Source organism: Sciurus carolinensis, chromosome 18, assembly GCF_902686445.1.
Source record: "Sciurus carolinensis chromosome 18, mSciCar1.2, whole genome shotgun sequence".
Taxonomy (NCBI): domain Eukaryota; kingdom Metazoa; phylum Chordata; class Mammalia; order Rodentia; family Sciuridae; genus Sciurus; species Sciurus carolinensis.
This window is the reverse complement of record NC_062230.1, coordinates 5,330,367-5,346,938: the sequence shown is the minus strand read 5'-3', so window position 1 is coordinate 5,346,938 and position 16,572 is coordinate 5,330,367. Positions and strand designations below refer to the sequence as shown.

Below are 16,572 nucleotides of genomic sequence, written 5' to 3'. Positions count from 1 at the left end.
GGCCACCCCACCTGGGAGAGCCCGGACGGGCCCTCCGTGACCGCGAGCTGGGACCTGCAGGATGGAAGGGACTTGCCTGGAGGCGGAGCTACGGCCAGTCTGCAGAGGCCTCCGTGTGCAAGGGGTGCTCAGCGCGTGGTGGCCAGGGACAGGGGCTGGGAGTGCAGTGTCCAGCCTGAGCACTGGGAGAGGAGAGCGGCCACACCTGGGTGGGATTTAGTGTCCACGCCTGGACACCTGGGAGCACCTCTGTGGGAGAGCAAGGAGGGTGTGTGGGTGACCAGGGTCCTGGGGAGCGGGGGGCACTGGGAGCTGAGGAAGCAGGGGCTGGGGCGGGGCTGGGAGCTTCTGCTGGCCCTGCCGTTGGTCCCGTCCTCTTGCCACATCTCATCTGGAGCGGGCACTGGCTGGGTTTGGCCCTGGCATGGGCTGGGCAAAAGCTCTCCCTGCACCTGACCCTGAGGTCCAAGTCAACCTCAGGAAGGGATGGCACCTTGCGCGGTGGCACACGCTTGTGATCACAGCGGCTCAGGAGGCTGAGGCAGGAGGATCATGCTTTCAAAGCCAGCCTCAGTCACTTAGTGAGGCCCTAAGCAACTTGGGAAGACCCTATTTCAAAATAAAAAGGGCTCAGGGGTTAGGCATCCCTGGGTTCAATCCTCAGTACCCAAAAATAGAAAGAAAATTTGGCGTTTAGTGTCCCCGAGTGGCAACAGAGAGAAAGGAAAAGGGAGAGGGTCCTCTACTGGGGAGGGAGTGACGGAGGTGCTGTGTCCCTTGTCCCAGGAAGCTCGCAGCACGAGCCAGGCACTGTGCACGTGGACCAGAGACCCCTGCCCTCCCGGGTCAGGAGACCGTGACTCGGGCAGGGCCAGGCTTCCCAGTGAGTCCTGATTCCTGTGTGGCTCTGAGACACTAAGTCCTGGAGGTTTCTAGGGCTGCCAGGGTCTGGCAGTGGCTGATGGGACAAGGGACCAGGGACCCCTGGTCAGAGAGGAAGAAGAGGAGAGGACTGGGCCTGAGTCCCCTGTCACCTGCAGAGGTGGCCGAGGAGCAGGAAGAGAGGAAATGCAGAGACAGGGGTGTGGGTTGCAGACCAGGTGCGGGCGGGTGGCAGTGGGGCTGGGGGATGGAGGGAGGCGGGGAGAGGCGGCTGGCAGCTGGCCAGTCCCCTGGGCGACCACGCTCCTCCAACTGGAAAGAGGGACGCAGTGAGGGCGTGCCTGGGGCCGAGCAGGTGCGCTTGGCCTGCTTCCTGCAGGTCCTGATATAAAAAGAGCGTTCCGCAATTAAAAAGTTCAAAACCAACCACCAGCGTGGCTGCCCCTGGCCCTGCGGGGATGGGCGGCACGGAGCAGGGTGTTCCCGTCCCTGGCCCGAGCTGCTCCAGCTCTCCCAGCCGGCAGGGAATGAGGGCTGCCCGCCAGCGGGGACAGCAGTGCATCCGGTGAAAGGCAAAGACCCGGCTGCTGGACTTCCGGGGCCCCCAGGAGGATCCGTGTGGGGTGCCGTCTGCCCATCCAGGCTGGAGCTGGGGTGGGGGAGTGTGGAGCAGGAGGAAGGTCCCCGGGCCTCTGCTCCTGGAGGAGGGATGGGTAATGTGATCTCTGAGTCACCTGGGGCTGAGGCCAGCTGGTGCTCTGATCCCGGGACTCCTGGGGTTTGTCCCTGGCCCTGTCACCACTGACTCACCGCCACTTACCTGGGAGTCCTGGGATCGGCTGCTGGTTTCTCTCAGCTCTTGGGGGTGTCTCAGAAGCAGAGTCTCTGTAAGCTCATCATCAGGCGTGTGCCCTGCCCAGGGTGCTGGGTCCCCGCATCCTACCTGCTTCCAAGAGGAAGCAGCTTCCTGTCCCCTCCGCCGGAGATGGGACCTGTCCTGGCCCAGGGCTAGGGGACTCCTTGGAGGTCGGGGCTGGTTCTCGGTTGGGGACACGCCCCAGCCAAGTCCTGCCTTCCCTCTCCTGAGGACCCATCACCCACCCGAGCATGGCAGCCCTCCAACAAACCAACCTGCCACATTGGCCCAGTCCCTTCTGCCAGTCACAGCTGGCCAGGCATGTCCTTGTGCAGACCCCTCCGTGACCCCGGGCGAGGGGCCGGCTTGCTCTCCAGACCCAGCCTCACCAGCCCTGGTCCTCTGAAGCCCACTTTTCCGAGACGCCCCGTCCTCCTTCCCAGGCACCCCTCCAGGAAGCTGGCCCTGTGGTTTCCTTGTGCAGGGAACCATTATTTAGATTTGGGGTTGGCCCTGGGGGCAGGCGCTGGCCCGACTCCCCTCGAGCCCCTTGCCCAGCTGGGCCCTTCATGGAAGAATCAATCAGGGAAGAGCAGCTCGTGAGAGCGTGGGGGAGGGGAGGCCCAGAATCAGACGTCAGGCTGGGCGTGGATCCTGCTCTGGTCATTATTCTGGGTGGCCCTGGAATGTCATATCAGCACCCAGAGCCTGCGTTTTCTCATCTCCACGCTGAGAACAACGATTAATGCTGTGTTGTTTTGTGGTGAGATAAGGCCATTTCCTGTTATGAGAAGGCGCCCAGCCCAGGCCTGGCCCATGCCTAGCAGATGCTCAGAAGAGGTTTTCTGACGAACTTGCTGCCTCGCTGGCCTCTCTGGTTGGGAAGGCCCCAGGCTGGGCAGCAGGGACTGCTGCATCTGATTGGCGGATCTTCTGGGACCTCATGGGCTTTAGGTTCTGGGGCAGCAGGAGAGAGAGTGGGAGGGGGTTCTCCTGCTGAAACCTGATGGGTCTCTTTGTGAAATAAGGGAGTGAGCTCTAAAGGATTGGACGGTGGGTGGGACCGTGGAACTGGCCAAGGTCACACACAAACATGGGCCTTCATGAAACTGGCAGGTAGAAGCTGAAGTCAGATGTGCTAATTGCTTTGGGGAAAGTAATCTAACGTCCGTTCGGTCTTTGGATCCTCCCAGGCCCCAGGCCCCTCTCTCAGCCCCTGCCTCTCCCTCTTCCTCTGAAGTGCCTTCTGTGCCTGGGCCCTGGGACTTGAGCCAGGAGGCAGCTGGGTGACCTTTCCTTGCCTGCATGAAGGCAGCTGGGATGTGGGGTCCCTCCCCCGCCTCTGAGGGGCTCAGTCTGGGGCAGCACCTGCTCAGGCAGCATGGCCAGGCTGGGCATCCAAGGCTGGGCCCCAACCCAGGTGGCTGGAGGGCCCAGGGGTGCAGGCTGCCAGGGTGAGGGCCAGGGCTCCCCACTAGCCTGGGCTGGGCCTTCACTTGCAAGCTCAGGTGCTGTGGCTTTTAGGGGCTCTGGTGGGCCTGCCAGCTCCCTTTCTGGTGACTGGAAGGATCTCAGTGGCCGTGAGGGGCCAGCTTCCAGACCTTCCCTCATGCCTTCCCGAGCTTCCTGTGACATGGAGCAAGGAGTTGTCATCCTCCTGTCCCAGATGAGGAAATTGGTTGAGAGTCTGATTTTATTGCCCAATGTCCATTACTGGTAGTACCAGAACTTGGGCTCCATCTGGGGAGGGCTGGTCATTTCACATGAGAGCCACCCAGATTCTTAAAGTTCCTAGCCCAGGGTTCACCTCCGGCAAATCCCCCCTGCTGCCCACAGAGCCACGTAGAAAGTGGCCAGTCCACCCTGGCTGGTGTCTGGAAGCGATGGCCTATTTGCTATCACCCTCCATGTTGACCTCCTTCTGGAACAATCCAGGGATGTTGCTTTGAAGTGACTGGGTGGGTGTCTGTGACAGGTTTTGTGACATCCCTTCGAGCATCGTTTACTTTAAAAATTTTTATAACTTAGGGTGTTGTCTGTGGTTAAAAAAAGAAATAGGATTTAGACTTCTGTCTGCGGTGGCTGGGGGTGTTCGTGGGTTGAGCACTTCGCCAATTCCTACAAAAATAAATAGTTTTGAACCAATTTCCAAACTAGACCAAGTTTTTGAGCTGAGAAAGTCTCCCAAACCCTTTTAAAAAGCTGCTTGATTTTATGAGGCTCAAGATGCTGTGCTCGGTGGGAGGAATGATTTTAAGCTGACCCCGGTTTCCCTGGCTTTAGGCTTCCTGTCCCCAGAAGACACAGGGAGAGGGCGAAAGGAGCTGTGGGGGCTTGCTCAGGGAGGCCCTTCCAGCCTCTGGACGGGGCGGCAGGGCGGTGCGGGGGACTGTCCATGCCCCTTACTTGGGATGGCCAGGGAGGGTACTGGCTCAGGGCAGGGGGTGCTGTGACCCTGGGCTCCAGGGACAGGGCTCTGAGAAGTCCCAGCTCCCAGGCAGGGACCAGAGCTGAGCGCTGGGCATGTGCCGGAACCTCCCTTTCTCCCGGTCGAGGTCCCAGGCATTTCAGGGCCGGAAGCTCCTCACAATCCATTTGCTTTAGCACCTCTCTGGGGCCGGGAAATGGGAGTTCTCGCTTTTTGGGGATTGGAGCTCAGAGATGGAGTCGATTTCCCAAGAACGCAGGTTGAAGGACAGTCAGGTATGTGCAGTTGCCCGTCAGCTTTTGGCTTGGGAGCACTGGCAGATCCTCACCTCCCTCCAGGGAGGGCCCTATGTGATAAAGGGGGGAGTGGAAACTGGAGGAGAGTCACAGGAGGGGGGAGGTGGTTGGTAGTGGGGTGACATGCGCGGGGTTGACTGAGCTGATCTGGCAGGGGCCACCTGGGTGGAAAGCAGCCGGGCGGATCCCTCCGTGTGCTGCCTGTGAAGAAGTTTATACATGAAGAGGAAAGAGAAAATAAGTGAGCATCGGCTGTGCCCTCCGTGACCGGAAACAAAGGTGACCAATGGCAGCTGCATGCTAGAGCATCCCAGTGAGAGGTCGTGCATGCTTTGGGGAGAGGGCCAGGCGCAGGGCAGGGGGCGATTTCCTTGCCTCCCCCACCTTAGGGCTGGGGAAGCCACCTGGCCCGGCAGGTGCTTTCCTTGCAGCAGGTGGGTGGGGCCCAGCCTCTGTCTGGGCACCAATCAAGCACCTGTCAATCTCTCCCTGAGCTGCTCAGTGCTCCCCAGGACAGCGGGGACCCCAGCCCCACCTGCTCCCTGCTGCCCTGGGCTGCCCTGCCCTCTGCCTGGAGCTCCCCTGGCCTCTGGGCTCCCGATTCTGCTCCTGATGAGGTCGGCTGGGTCCAGTAGAGGACGGCTTCTTCCGTCACTTCTGTTGGGCTACAGGTGGAAAGTTCTAGAGCTTGCATGCTCCCCTCCCCCGCTCCAGCTTCTCTAAGTGCCATTTGGCAGAGTCCCAGGAGGTGACAGCAGGAAGTTGGGGAGGGTGTGGGGAGGCCTGGCCATCTGGCCATCTCCTCTTTGTGCTCAGCCTGAGAAAGTGTCGGGGCTATACTGCAGGGAAGGGGTGCCTGGCTAAAGGGCCAGCAGTCTGCTGTCTCTGCCCTGTGGGGTGCACGGACAGGGAGGCCACCGTGAGGTCATGAGCCAGAAGGAAAGCCAAGGAGGCAGGGCGCTGGCCCCTGCTGTTGTTCAGCTCGCAGACCTCGGTGCGATTGCTCAGGGCCTTGTAAGGAAAGCCCCGGGAGGTGTGGTCCAGGCAGAAACTGTCCCTGTTTGTGTTGGTGTGTGTTCCTGTGGGTGACGAGGAGGTGTGTGGGGTGGCTGGAGAGCGGATGTCCCGTGGCTCCATCCCTGTGCACCTGCTCTGTGGGGAGGCGCATGCGGGCGCTGAGGTGAAATAAGCCATTGCTGTGTCCCGCCAGCCCCCAGGCCAGTGGGGACACAGAGGTGGGCACTATTAGCCACCCCTCGAGGCCTCGACTTCTCCATCTGTAATGTGGGTGGACCCCACGAAGTCCTACCAGCCCCCGTGTGCATTAGGGGAGCTGAGTACTCTCAGGAAGCTCAAGGACTGTCTGGTCAGTCACCCCAGGACTCCAGCCATGGTGCTGGATAGAGGTGGGGGCTCTGCTCCTGAGGCGCCTCCCCAGCACGGTGGGGGAGAGACAGGAAGCCACCTCCGAGAGGCTGAGGTCCCTCGATCTAGCCCCCGTTCACCCCCAGGCACACACCCCTTCTTTCAGGTCCCCATTGACCCTACCCTAAGCCTGGCCTTCCTGATCCCGGACCCTGCCCTTCCTCTCTGGCTCCTTCCTGTTTCCAGAGGCACCTTTGGAAGGTGCGTGGATGGCTCTCCGCCTGCCTGGGATACCCCTGCTCATCTCGGTCCTCTGTGCCCAGGCCAGAGCTTGGGCAGCAGCTGGCGCTCTCTGGCCCTTTCCATCTGGCTCCTCCCCCAGCAGCCCCGTCTCTGGTCAGACTGGATTCCTCACTTCCCAGAAAGAGCCTGTCCCCACCTCCCCACCTCCCCACTGTCCCCTCTCCGCAATGTCCTCTTTCACCCAGTCCTGGGGCCTTATACGACTCCTGGTCATGGGAGTTTCGTGTCCCTTAGTGCCCTCTGTGGCGCAACCCAGGGGTACAGGGCCCCTGGGTTGTGCCCAGCAGCAGCCCCCCACTGCTCAGCTCCCTAGCACCGGCCTCCATCCGGCCCGAGTGACTCCCTTCCCTTTGAAGTCTCGTGGGACTTTGCACCGACTGGCTTTATCGATGTCCCCGGTGCGTCTCCACAGAGCCAACGCCCATTTACTGGGCCAGTGATGTCTCCAGGGTCTGGCCTGTGGCTCCTTTTCCACCCACTTCTGGCTGAGCAGGCTCAACCCCGATGGGAAGAGGGCCACAAGGGCTTCACCTCCAAGGTCATTTCCACGGACTCAGCCAGGTGAGAGAAATGGGGACAGGGCGCGGGGGACCCAGGAGTCCCCACCCTCCGCTCCTTGTTCCCCCAACTGCAGCCTCCTCTGGTCCATGCCCAGAGCTTGCCTTGAGGCCACATCACGAGGATGAGATGACGAGGATAATGAAAGTGATAAGGACAGGAGCAACAGTAACCAGGTGGAGTCCCTCTTGGACGAGGCCGGGACTCCACCTCAGATTCTCCCCCCCACCCCAGGGTCTGGTCTCCACCCACCCCTCCCAGCCAGGCCTGGTGTGAGGAGGACCCTGGTCTTCAGGCCCTGAACCCGGCTGGGTCTGGCTGCCACTCCTCCCCCACACCTGCACCCCGCGAAGGTCCAGGTGTCCCTGGGCTGTGACTCAGTGTCTGTCTCCAGGCTGACCTCAGCATGGGCCTGGGGGCAGGGAGAGAGGGCAGTTTCCTCTGAGACTAGAGAGTGACTCAGGGGCCCAGGGCTGGGTGTCTCTGTTGGCCAGGGCTCAGGAATCCAGAGAAACTGGTCAGGGGGTGGCCCCAGCTGCTGAAACCCCTCCTTCTGCCCCCGCCCCTCCGCCAGAGTCATATAACTGCTCCACCTGGGGCCCGAGCCCTGCGTCGGCAGGAAGGAACTGGTCTGGTCACACCGCTAGGCTTGGGCACCTGGCTTTCTGGAGGGGGGTCTGCTGGCTTTGCCTCCGTCTGCCTCCCCCACCCATCCTCCATCCTCAGCTCGCAGACTCGGATCCCGGTGTCTTCCAGGTGCTCCACCCCAGCAATAGCCGCGCCATGGCTTCGATGGGGCTGCAGGTGTTGGGCATCTCGCTGGCTGTGCTGGGCTGGCTGGGGGCCATACTGAGCTGCGCACTGCCCATGTGGCGGGTGACGGCCTTCATCGGCAGCAACATCGTGACGGCGCAGACCAGCTGGGAGGGCCTGTGGATGAACTGCGTGGTGCAGAGCACCGGCCAGATGCAGTGCAAGGTGTACGACTCCCTGCTGGCACTACCGCAGGACCTGCAGGCGGCCCGCGCGCTCATCGTCATCTGCATCATCGTGGCCGCGCTGGGCATGCTGCTGTCCGTGGTCGGGGGCAAGTGCACCAACTGCGTGGAGGACGAGACCACCAAGGCCAAGACCATGATCGTGGCGGGCGTGGTGTTCCTGCTGGCCGGCCTGCTGGTGATGGTGCCCGTGTCCTGGACGGCCCACAACATCATCCGGGACTTCTACAACCCGTTGGTGGCCGCCGGGCAGAAGCGGGAGATGGGCGCCGCGCTCTACATCGGCTGGGCGGCCTCGGGCCTGCTGCTGCTCGGAGGGGCCCTGCTCTGCTGCAACTGCCCGCCGCGGGCCGACAAGCCCTACTCCGCCAAGTACTCTGCCGCCCGCTCCGCCCCGGCCAGCAACTACGTGTGAGGTGCCACCCCCCCACCCTGCCCCTGTTGGCTTTGGTTTTTCTTGGACTGAGCTCAGTGCGGCCCGTGACCCCAGGACGGCCCTGCCGTGGGCTGCCGGGGATGGGCAAGCAGGACTGAGCCGTCGGGCAGCCTCTTCTGGCCCACTGGGGCTCCTTCCCGAGGCCTCTCACTGGTGAGGATGGACGGATCTCACGCCACCCTCCTCTGCATGAACCCTAGCTACGGAGCTGGCAGAGGCCACAGGTGTGCTGGTGGAACGGGGAGCGGGCTCCTGCTGGCCAGGAGAGCTCGGCCCTGACCTTGGGCTCTGCCTCTGAGCCAGTGCCCTGCCCACGCGGGCACTGCCCACTGTCCCTCTCTACCCTCCTCGCTCCCCTGCCCGCCTCTTCTGTCACGCCAGCGCTTCTCTTGCCACTGTCTCCTGTGTTCCCCGGCACCCCTGACCCTGCCCAGGACTTGGTGTGTTGGACGGTGGGGGACTGCGTGGGCCCGGGAATGCCACTTTGGCTGTGTCACAGAAACCAGGGTTTGTAGAGAAGCGTGGGCCTCCTGCCCACCTGCCCTCGGAGTGGAACACAGAGTGGATGGACGGGTTTGAGGGGCGGGTGAAGGAGGAATAAACTGGTTTGGGTAGTGGCAGGGAGGGGGACAGACAGGTGGCCCAGGCTGCCCTCACCCCTTCCGGCCCCGCCTTGCTGCCTCCGGCTCTTTGTCTACCCCTCTCGGTAGAAGGACCCTAAGACCCTCGAGACTGGCCCCTGGGAGTCCTCTGCCCCTGCCAAGGAACTGGGCGGCCTGGGGAGGGTAGGGGAATGGCCTCACCCAAGGGAGTCCTGGCCTTTCTCCTACCTCCTTTGATGTTTCTGTTTTGTAATTAAGAGATGATTCATCACTGTTATTATTATTTTCTACAATAAAAGGGACCTGTGCACAGGAAGACTGTACTGTCTGATTCCAGCTGTGGAGGTGGGCAGGGCGGGCCGGAGGGCAAGGTCAGGACCACTGAGCTGTGGCTAACACAGAGCACTTTAGACCCGGTGTCAGGGAACTGTGGGAAACCCGAACCGGCCCAACCCCGGGCCTGCCTCGCTCAAGCCCTTCATTGGAGGGAGGGGAAGCCCCGTCCACAGGACACACGGTGTACCCAGGACCCTACAGAAGGGGACTCCAGGAGGGAGGAGGGTGGGAGCACCACCTGCCCTGCCTCCCCTCTTCGTCCCCTCTTAGAGCAGCCGGGCTGGTCTGCTGTCCTCCTTGGGCTGCCCTGCAGAATCCACCCCTGCCCACCTGCAGAGTCCCTACCAAAGGTCTGGAATATCCTTCTTTCTTTCTCCACCCTCTGAATCCTGCTGGTCCTCACGGCCCAGCTTCAAGCATCCTCCCGGATGGAGCCTTCCCACAGCCTGGCAGGGAATGGAGGGATCATCATTAGCCCTATTCAAGTCCCCAGGCTGTTGACTCTCATCAAATCCTTTCACCCACCACAGCTCAGCACAGCCTCCAAGCCACACCCTGAGTTTAGCATACCAGTCCCTTTCCCCAGGTGTGTGAAAGTCCCCAGGCCCACAGCTGGGGACCTCAGGACAGGGCCAGTGCTCAGCAGCTATTTGGTCATGATTTGGATCCTTCCAGCACATTCTGATGTTTTCTGGCCTCAGTTTCCCTGCCTGCGAGTTAGGGGTGAGTTCCCGGTGGCCCAGCAACCCGGGAAAAGTCTCCACGCCACACCCGGCTCAGGGGTGGTCTACACGGGACCTTTGTGCCACTTCTCTCTTCCTGAACCCATGGGTGTGACCCAGGTGATGAAAGGTGGAGAAAGGAACAGACTTTTTTCTTATAACAGCGTTTGGTCCGTTTCCTTCCCTAATTAATTTTTTTTTTTCAGGTGGGGTTTCACTGTGTTGCCCAGGCTGGTCACTGGTTAGCATTTATTATTATGATTATAATAATTCATATTACTTTGTAGAACTGGGGATGAGATCTCAACTGAGTCTCTTAGTTTAAATCAAAGAGCACGGTTCTTCCTTTTGAAACTCAGAGGAAACCGGAATGGACCGGTTAGCACGGTCACCTTGGCGACCATTGTTTTAGGTTGGTTGTTTTTTAGGCTTTTGGAGTTTGCCTTGTCTGACTCAAAGTGGCTGAAGCCACAGAACCCTTCGGTTTACCTGCGAAAGTGTTCCACAGGTGACCTTTTGATGCTAAAGTACCCAAACCCCACCCTCAGATGACGCTAAGGCTGCTGTTGCCCAATCGGGTGTCTTATCAAGACCCATGACGGCCAGGTGTGGTGTCGCACACCTGTCATCCCAGCTGCTCAGGAAGCTGAGGCAGGAGGATCGAAGATCAAGGCCAGACTCCTCAACTCAGGGGGACTCTGTCTCAATATAAAAAATAGAAAGGGCTGGAGATGTGGCTCCGTGGCAGAGCACCCTGGGTGCTTCAAAACAACAACAAAACCTGTGACATCTGGTTACACCTGCCGAGACCGCACCCCCCCACAGCGGTGCCACTTTGCTTTCCAATAGTCACCTTGCCTGGCAGCTCACACAGCTGGGCTTGTTTTCTTTTTCATTCCATCAATATCTCTACACCTGGTCCAGGGGAGGCAGACAAGTCCAGAGGCTCTGCCTCCTCCTATTTGGCCACTGAGGGATTGGCCTTCTGGGTGCAAAAGGTCCGTGGTTCTGTAACCCAGCAACAGAGATCCCCCTGTCCTGGGGGCTGGACCTGGGGCGGAACCACGAGTCTTTTTGCTACTTCTGGGAGTTCATTTAATAGGCAGAACATTCCTAAGGGGCAGGTCTGGTACAATGGTCCTATTTTATACATGGGACAAAGGTGGGCCTGGCTAAGGTCACTTGGAAGGCTGGAAGCCAGCTGGGAGCGGAGACTGGGCCTCACTCCCTCTACCTGGGAGACTCTGCTTCCGGTACAGGTAGATGATGCCTGAGATGAAGGCATCCTTGGCAGAGGTGCCAGGTGCCACCTCAAGTGCAGAGGTAGCCAGCTCCCAGCGGTCCACAGGCTGGGCCACCAGGCGTTCCCAGGCCCCAGCCTGCTCCAGCCTGTCCAGGGTGGCCTCCAGTGCCTCCTTGTATCGCAGGTTGGATGGGTTGGTCCTGGTGGTCAGACACACCAGCCCACCTGTGGAAGGGCAGGGAGAGGGAGGCGAGCTGGGTCAGTACCGTGGCCACACTCCGGGCCTGTCCTTGCCAGGGAGGCCCATCCCTCCCCTCTGGCCTCTGCAAGCCTGTAAGCTCTTCTGGCTTCTTCCTAGGCCAGGCTTTGCCCCCTTCCATGGCTTTGGTGTCCCTCCTCCAGGTATGCCCTTGAGCTTCCTCATCTAGATAGCCTCCCACGCACCCCTCCCGGCCCAAGCGTCCTTTAGAGTAGGAATTCTTGACCTCATCCTTGGATCAAGGGGCGCCTCTGCTTGCTGCTCACCCAGCGCCTCTGCTGGGGACACAGCTGTGTCAGGTTGCTCAGGAAAGAAGCACATGGGTTTGGACCTTGGGCAGGTCCCTTCACCTCTCTGAGCCTCAGAGTCCAGCGGGTGGAGAAAGGCTGGCTATTTGGCTTCACAGGAAGTGTGTGTACAAAATACCCAGTAGTCAGTAAGTGCTGGCTGAAGGGACAAGGGATCTTGTCCCCTCGGTCCAGATACCTTTGGGTGCCCAGTGTGTCCTTGGATGCACTTGGAAGGGGAGAAGCGGAAGACCCAGTGGCCATGTCTGGGAACAGTTCCTGGAGGAGGGGCTGGGGAGGAGCGGGGAGCTGCTGGTGGGGCACAGGAGAGGAAAGGCCCTGGGGCAGGGTGTCTGCCACCTTGGGCCAGTGGACAGGGCTCCACTGACTGAGCAGCCTGGCAGTCCCAGGCTAAACTAGGAGGCCCAGTCCTTGCTGGTTCATGCGATGGGAATTTCCTGTCCTCTTGAGCCCAATCTCCACCTCTCCCCCATGACTCTACTGATGTTCCTTCTTGGGTCGGGCTGGGGACTTCCTGAAGCTGAGGTCTGCCCAGACCTGCCCAGGGCTAACCACAGTCACTGCAGGGTCCTGAGGCCCAGCTGTGGAGGGCAGAGGGAGAGGAAGCATTTTTGCTTCCTTACTTCCTGATTCTGTCCTGTGGCCAGCCAGAGCCTCCTGGTCCTCATGCTAGGCGCTGGCCTGCACGCATGCCGTTCTCCTCGTGACCTCTTGCAGACTGCTTCCCGGTGCGACGCCTCCTCCTAGCCCCTGGAATGCTTCTCCCCTCAACCCTGGGAGAGCTGAGCCCTCCTGGGGCCCCCTCTGGCCCCTTCCCAGGTTCTGTGCGTTGGTGGTGGAGGCCCAGAGGGCAGGGCTTGTATCTTCTGCCCAGAGCAGAGGAGCGCACAGTAGGAGCACACAGTAGGAGCACTGACAACTCTCTTGGTGCATCTTCCCAGAGTGCAGAGTTTATAAGAAGTGCTCACAGTCACCTCTCACCTTGCCCAAGCAGACTCGTCTCCCAGAGGAGGAAACAGACCAGGCCAGGGACGCACCTGAGGGCATCTAGGAGTGACCAGGAAGCTGGACCACAAGGGACCTGCAGAGCCTCTCCCCTGTGCCAGGACTGAGGCAAAGGCCTTAGGGGCCTGATTTCACCCAATCAGCACTAAAATCTGAGGGAGAAGGGATCAGTGGGAGCATGCCACCCTCCCCAAGGCGAGGGCACAGAGCCAGAGAGGAGGGTGGAGTCGCTCCTGGTTGCACAAACTTGAGGCCAGCTGACCCACTGCCAGCCCTACCTGTGCACCTGTGTGTGTCAGCGGCAACGAGTGGAACCCCGGGCTGGCCGCTGGGGGCTGGCGTGTCATCTGGGCTCCTGAGCAGGACCTGCTCTCACTTGACCTAAGGGGTGCTGAGGCCTGTGTGTGTGGTATGCAGACAGGAAGGTGGGCGCATGGAGGTGGGCTGGCAGGGCTCACCTGGCTTAGTGACTCGCAGGAGCTCAGGTATGGCACTGCAGGGCACCTGGCCGTCACTCAGGGCACCTACCATCAGCACCGCGTCAAAGGTCCCTGCATCGGGGGAGCGTGGGGTGGGGATGAGGTGGGGTGCTTTGTCCATGGCATGACCTTAGACAACCCTGGAGGCAGTGGGGCTTGATGAGGGACCAGGCCTGACACCAGGCAGGACCCGGATCCCATGGGGAGGGGGTATGGCCCAGTGTGGGGTTGACATCAGCTCCTGGGGTGGAGGACCCAGTGAGAAGGGCTACTGGAGACCTCAGTAAGGGGGATGGAGGTTCAACAAGAGAAGGGAGCTCTCTTCTTTTGGAGGCAGATGAGTGGGTAGATCTGGGGGTGTTGGGGCAGGAGGGGTGGTACCTGTGGGGCTGGGCAGAGGCTCCTGACCCAGGGTGCAGAGGCTGAGGTGCTGGTAGAGGCGGCGGGCCTGGGCCTGTTCCAGCATCCCTGGGCTCCCATCCACTCCATGCAGCTGGAGGAAGCCCCGAGCCTGCAGCTGGAGCCCGGGAGATGAGTCACTGCTCATGTCCTGCCTCTAGATATGTTTGAGGCCGTAGATATGTTTGAGGCCAGTGACCCAGAGTTCTAGGTCTGGTGGTGGCAGGAAATTTGAGCAGTTGGGGCGCTTGAGGAAATGGAGGGGATCTGAGGGAGGTCTCACCTCGGCAGCGACCAGGCCGGTGCCACAGGCCACGTCCAGGATTAGCGCAGCATGGGGTGGGCCTGGAAGGGCCTGGGTGAGACAGTTCACTGCGAGTCTCGGGGCTCGGTACTGCAGGGCAGCGACATCCTGCAGAGAGAGTGCTGGGCCTAACAACAAGGCGCGCTGGTGTTCGGGGGACCCTCGTGTAGGGTGGTCCAGGAGCCTGCCAGGCTAAGCTTGTGTGTGCTGGGGTCCTACTGGGACTAGAATGAGAGGAATCCCAAGCATGAGGTGCCTTCTACCTCCAAGGGACCAGGACTGGGGTTCCACCTCTCCGACTCAGCTGGCAGAGGCCCCTCTGTGCTTAACCCACAGTGGCACTTCAGGGGGTTGGGTGGGGCGTCTCAGAGGTTAGGGATGCAGTCATGGGTCAGAGAAAGCAGGGGTCAGTGAGAGGACAGGACTGCGGAGTTCTCACCTGTGTCTCTATTTCTACAGCTTTCCTAGGATGAAAGGGTATTCCCACTTTACTGATAGAAAAATCAGACCGGGCAAGTGGAGGCGAGGATCCAGATGGGTTTACCTGGTCGTAGTCCTGAGCCCAGCCGTCATAGAACTGAAGCTTGCGGGCCAGGTCGGTGATGCTGTGGGAGGCCCCGATCCGCGCCCGCACCTCGGACAGGTTCCCACTGCTCTCCTGAGCCATTCTCCTGTGAGGACACGATCCCACCTCAGGCTCTCGTTCCCCCTCGCACTCCCCAGCAGAGGAGTCTGTCAAATCGCCAGGGCCATGCCCTTTCACAGGCATGGTCTCTGAGCGCAGAGGGTGAGACTGAACCTGTTACACCTTGGGACTGCAGGGCTGGGGGCGCGCGGGAGCGGGGACGTGCCTCTCACCCCGTCCCCCGATCGTGGGGTGGAGAAGCACCCAGAACAGAAGGGTCAGAATGGAGCGAGAGGGTCAGAACTCACCTCTAATCTGACCTGTCGGGAGGGCTCGGGAGCTTTGGGCAGGTACGGACGGCGAGCCTGGCTACGCCCCCACCGCCTTTGATGATTGGGTTTCCGCTAAGACAAAATACCCAATCAAAAGAAAGCGCTGGCACCCCGCCCACTTCCCCAGCCAATGAGCTCAAGGCTCTTAGCCGTCCTCCAGCCTGCGGAGATCCCAGACTCTGCCCGGACGTTTTCAAGGCCACCGGCGAGGATGGAATTATTCTGTAATCTGCCCTGCTCAGTGGGGTAGCTACTGGTCACCTGTGACCGCTGAGCACTTGACGTGGCTAGCGCGTCCGAGGAACTGAACTTCATCTTTTAGTTTGTTTTCAAAATTTAAACAGCCAAACGTGGTCAGTGCCTGCCGCACTGGACAGCGCAGGAAGTCTTACCGCTCAGTTTGGTTCACAGATTTGCAAGTATTTACCCCCGTGGCAGCTTGGGTTCCTCCAGGAGTCGCTTAGGGCAGACTGTTAGAAATGTAAGTTCTCAGTTGGCTCCTGGCCCTCTTTCTGAATCAGCGTCAGGTTGCTGGGACGACGGGACCCAGAATTTCTGGATCTCAACCAAACTCTTCCGGTGGTTCCTATTCAGCGAAATGGTCAAAAGAAGCCCTGGTCTAGAGGACCCGTGTAGGGATCAAGGTTTAGGCTTACAGAGGTTGGAAGGCTGTCCCAAGTTTCTGGGTGGGAGGCAATGGCAGCATGGACTTGGGTCAAAGTCATGTCTGGGAGAGGAGTGGATGAATTTCAGAGGTCTTCAGGACCTGAAACAAAGGGGCCTGTAATCCCAGCGGCTGCCACAGGAGGACTGCAAGTTCAAGGCCAGCCTCAGCAACTTAGAGAGGCCCTAAGCAATTTAGTGAGTCTCTGTCTCAAAATAAAAAATGAAAGGGCTGGGGATGTAGCTCAGTGGTAGAGCACCCCAGGTTAAATTCACAGTTAAAAAAAAGTGGTGGTGGGGGGGGCTTCAATGAATGTGGAACCCTGAAACAAGATATAAGAAATGGTGTCCCACGTTCTGCTTCAGTCCCTGGATTGATGGTGGCTCCATTCACATCAGGAAACCCTGGAGGAGGAGCAGGGTTAGGACGACGAGGATGTTAACAGTGTGGGGATGTTTCCGTGATGTGCGCAGCTGAAGACCTCCAAGATGTTCTTTGGTGCCAGACCTTAAGGTCAGGAGAGAGGTTAGGCTTGGGACAGATTGAGGGTCCTGAGTGTATTTGTCATCAAGGCAGCTGGCAAAGGCGAGATTGTGCAGAGTAGAAAGGGTGAGAAGGAGGAGGGGACTCCTAGCCCTTCAGGGAAGTTGTGGGGAGAGGAGTGTTGGAGAAAACCAGAGAAGTCAGGAAGGAGGCCCCAAGAACAGCTTCTCAACAAAACAGGGGAGGCCCACACTGCCTGGCATTGCAGAGAGGTGGAAGAAAACGAGAACTAAGAACTGAGCCAGGGAGGTCTTCCTAGCATGTGGCACGGCCACATGGGGGACCCTGGGTCAACAGGAAGTGGCTGGAAATGGGATGCTTCATCTGCAGACCCAGACCATACTGATCCCCTGTGGGATCCTCCCTGGAGAGGGCTCTAGCCACCAGAGGAGGAGACTGGGCTGCAAGATGAGGTGCCTGAGACCCGGGATGATGGCCCAGCTCAGGGCCCTCCCAGCAAGTTTCACTGGACCTTAGCGGGAACAAGAAATAAACTTTTATTGTGTTAAGATGCTGAGATTTGAGGATTTGTTTAATACCGAAGATCACATCATTTGCCTTGATTAGCACTGTGATTATTATTATTGTTATTATTATATACCATGCTAGGGATTGAAGCCAGGGCTCAC

The 16,572-nt window shown here is 59.7% G+C and overlaps 2 protein-coding genes across 2 annotated transcripts; one reads left to right on the top strand and one right to left on the bottom strand.

Moving 5' to 3' along the window:
• Positions 1 to 7,283: 7,283 nt before the first annotated feature.
• Positions 7,284 to 9,040, top strand: Cldn4 (claudin 4). The gene has a single exon (XM_047533627.1). The coding sequence runs from the start codon at positions 7,472 to 7,474 to the stop codon at positions 8,099 to 8,101; it is 630 nt and encodes a 209-aa protein (XP_047389583.1). The 5' UTR covers positions 7,284 to 7,471; the 3' UTR covers positions 8,102 to 9,040.
• Positions 9,041 to 10,020: 980 nt separating this feature from the next.
• Mettl27 (methyltransferase like 27) lies at positions 10,021 to 14,676 on the bottom strand. Its single transcript, XM_047534395.1, is given in 7 exon segments — positions 10,021 to 11,128; positions 11,130 to 11,250; positions 13,056 to 13,148; positions 13,458 to 13,593; positions 13,759 to 13,887; positions 14,324 to 14,450; positions 14,631 to 14,676. Coding segments are annotated over 6 exon segments (990 nt in total). The 5' UTR covers positions 14,447 to 14,450; positions 14,631 to 14,676; the 3' UTR covers positions 10,021 to 10,740.
• Positions 14,677 to 16,572: the final 1,896 nt, after the last annotated feature.

Coding starts and splice junctions, on each gene's coding strand:
- Cldn4 (XM_047533627.1), top strand. CDS start 7,472: ATGGCTTCGATGGGGCTGCAGGTGTTGGGCATCTCGCTGGCTGTGCTG.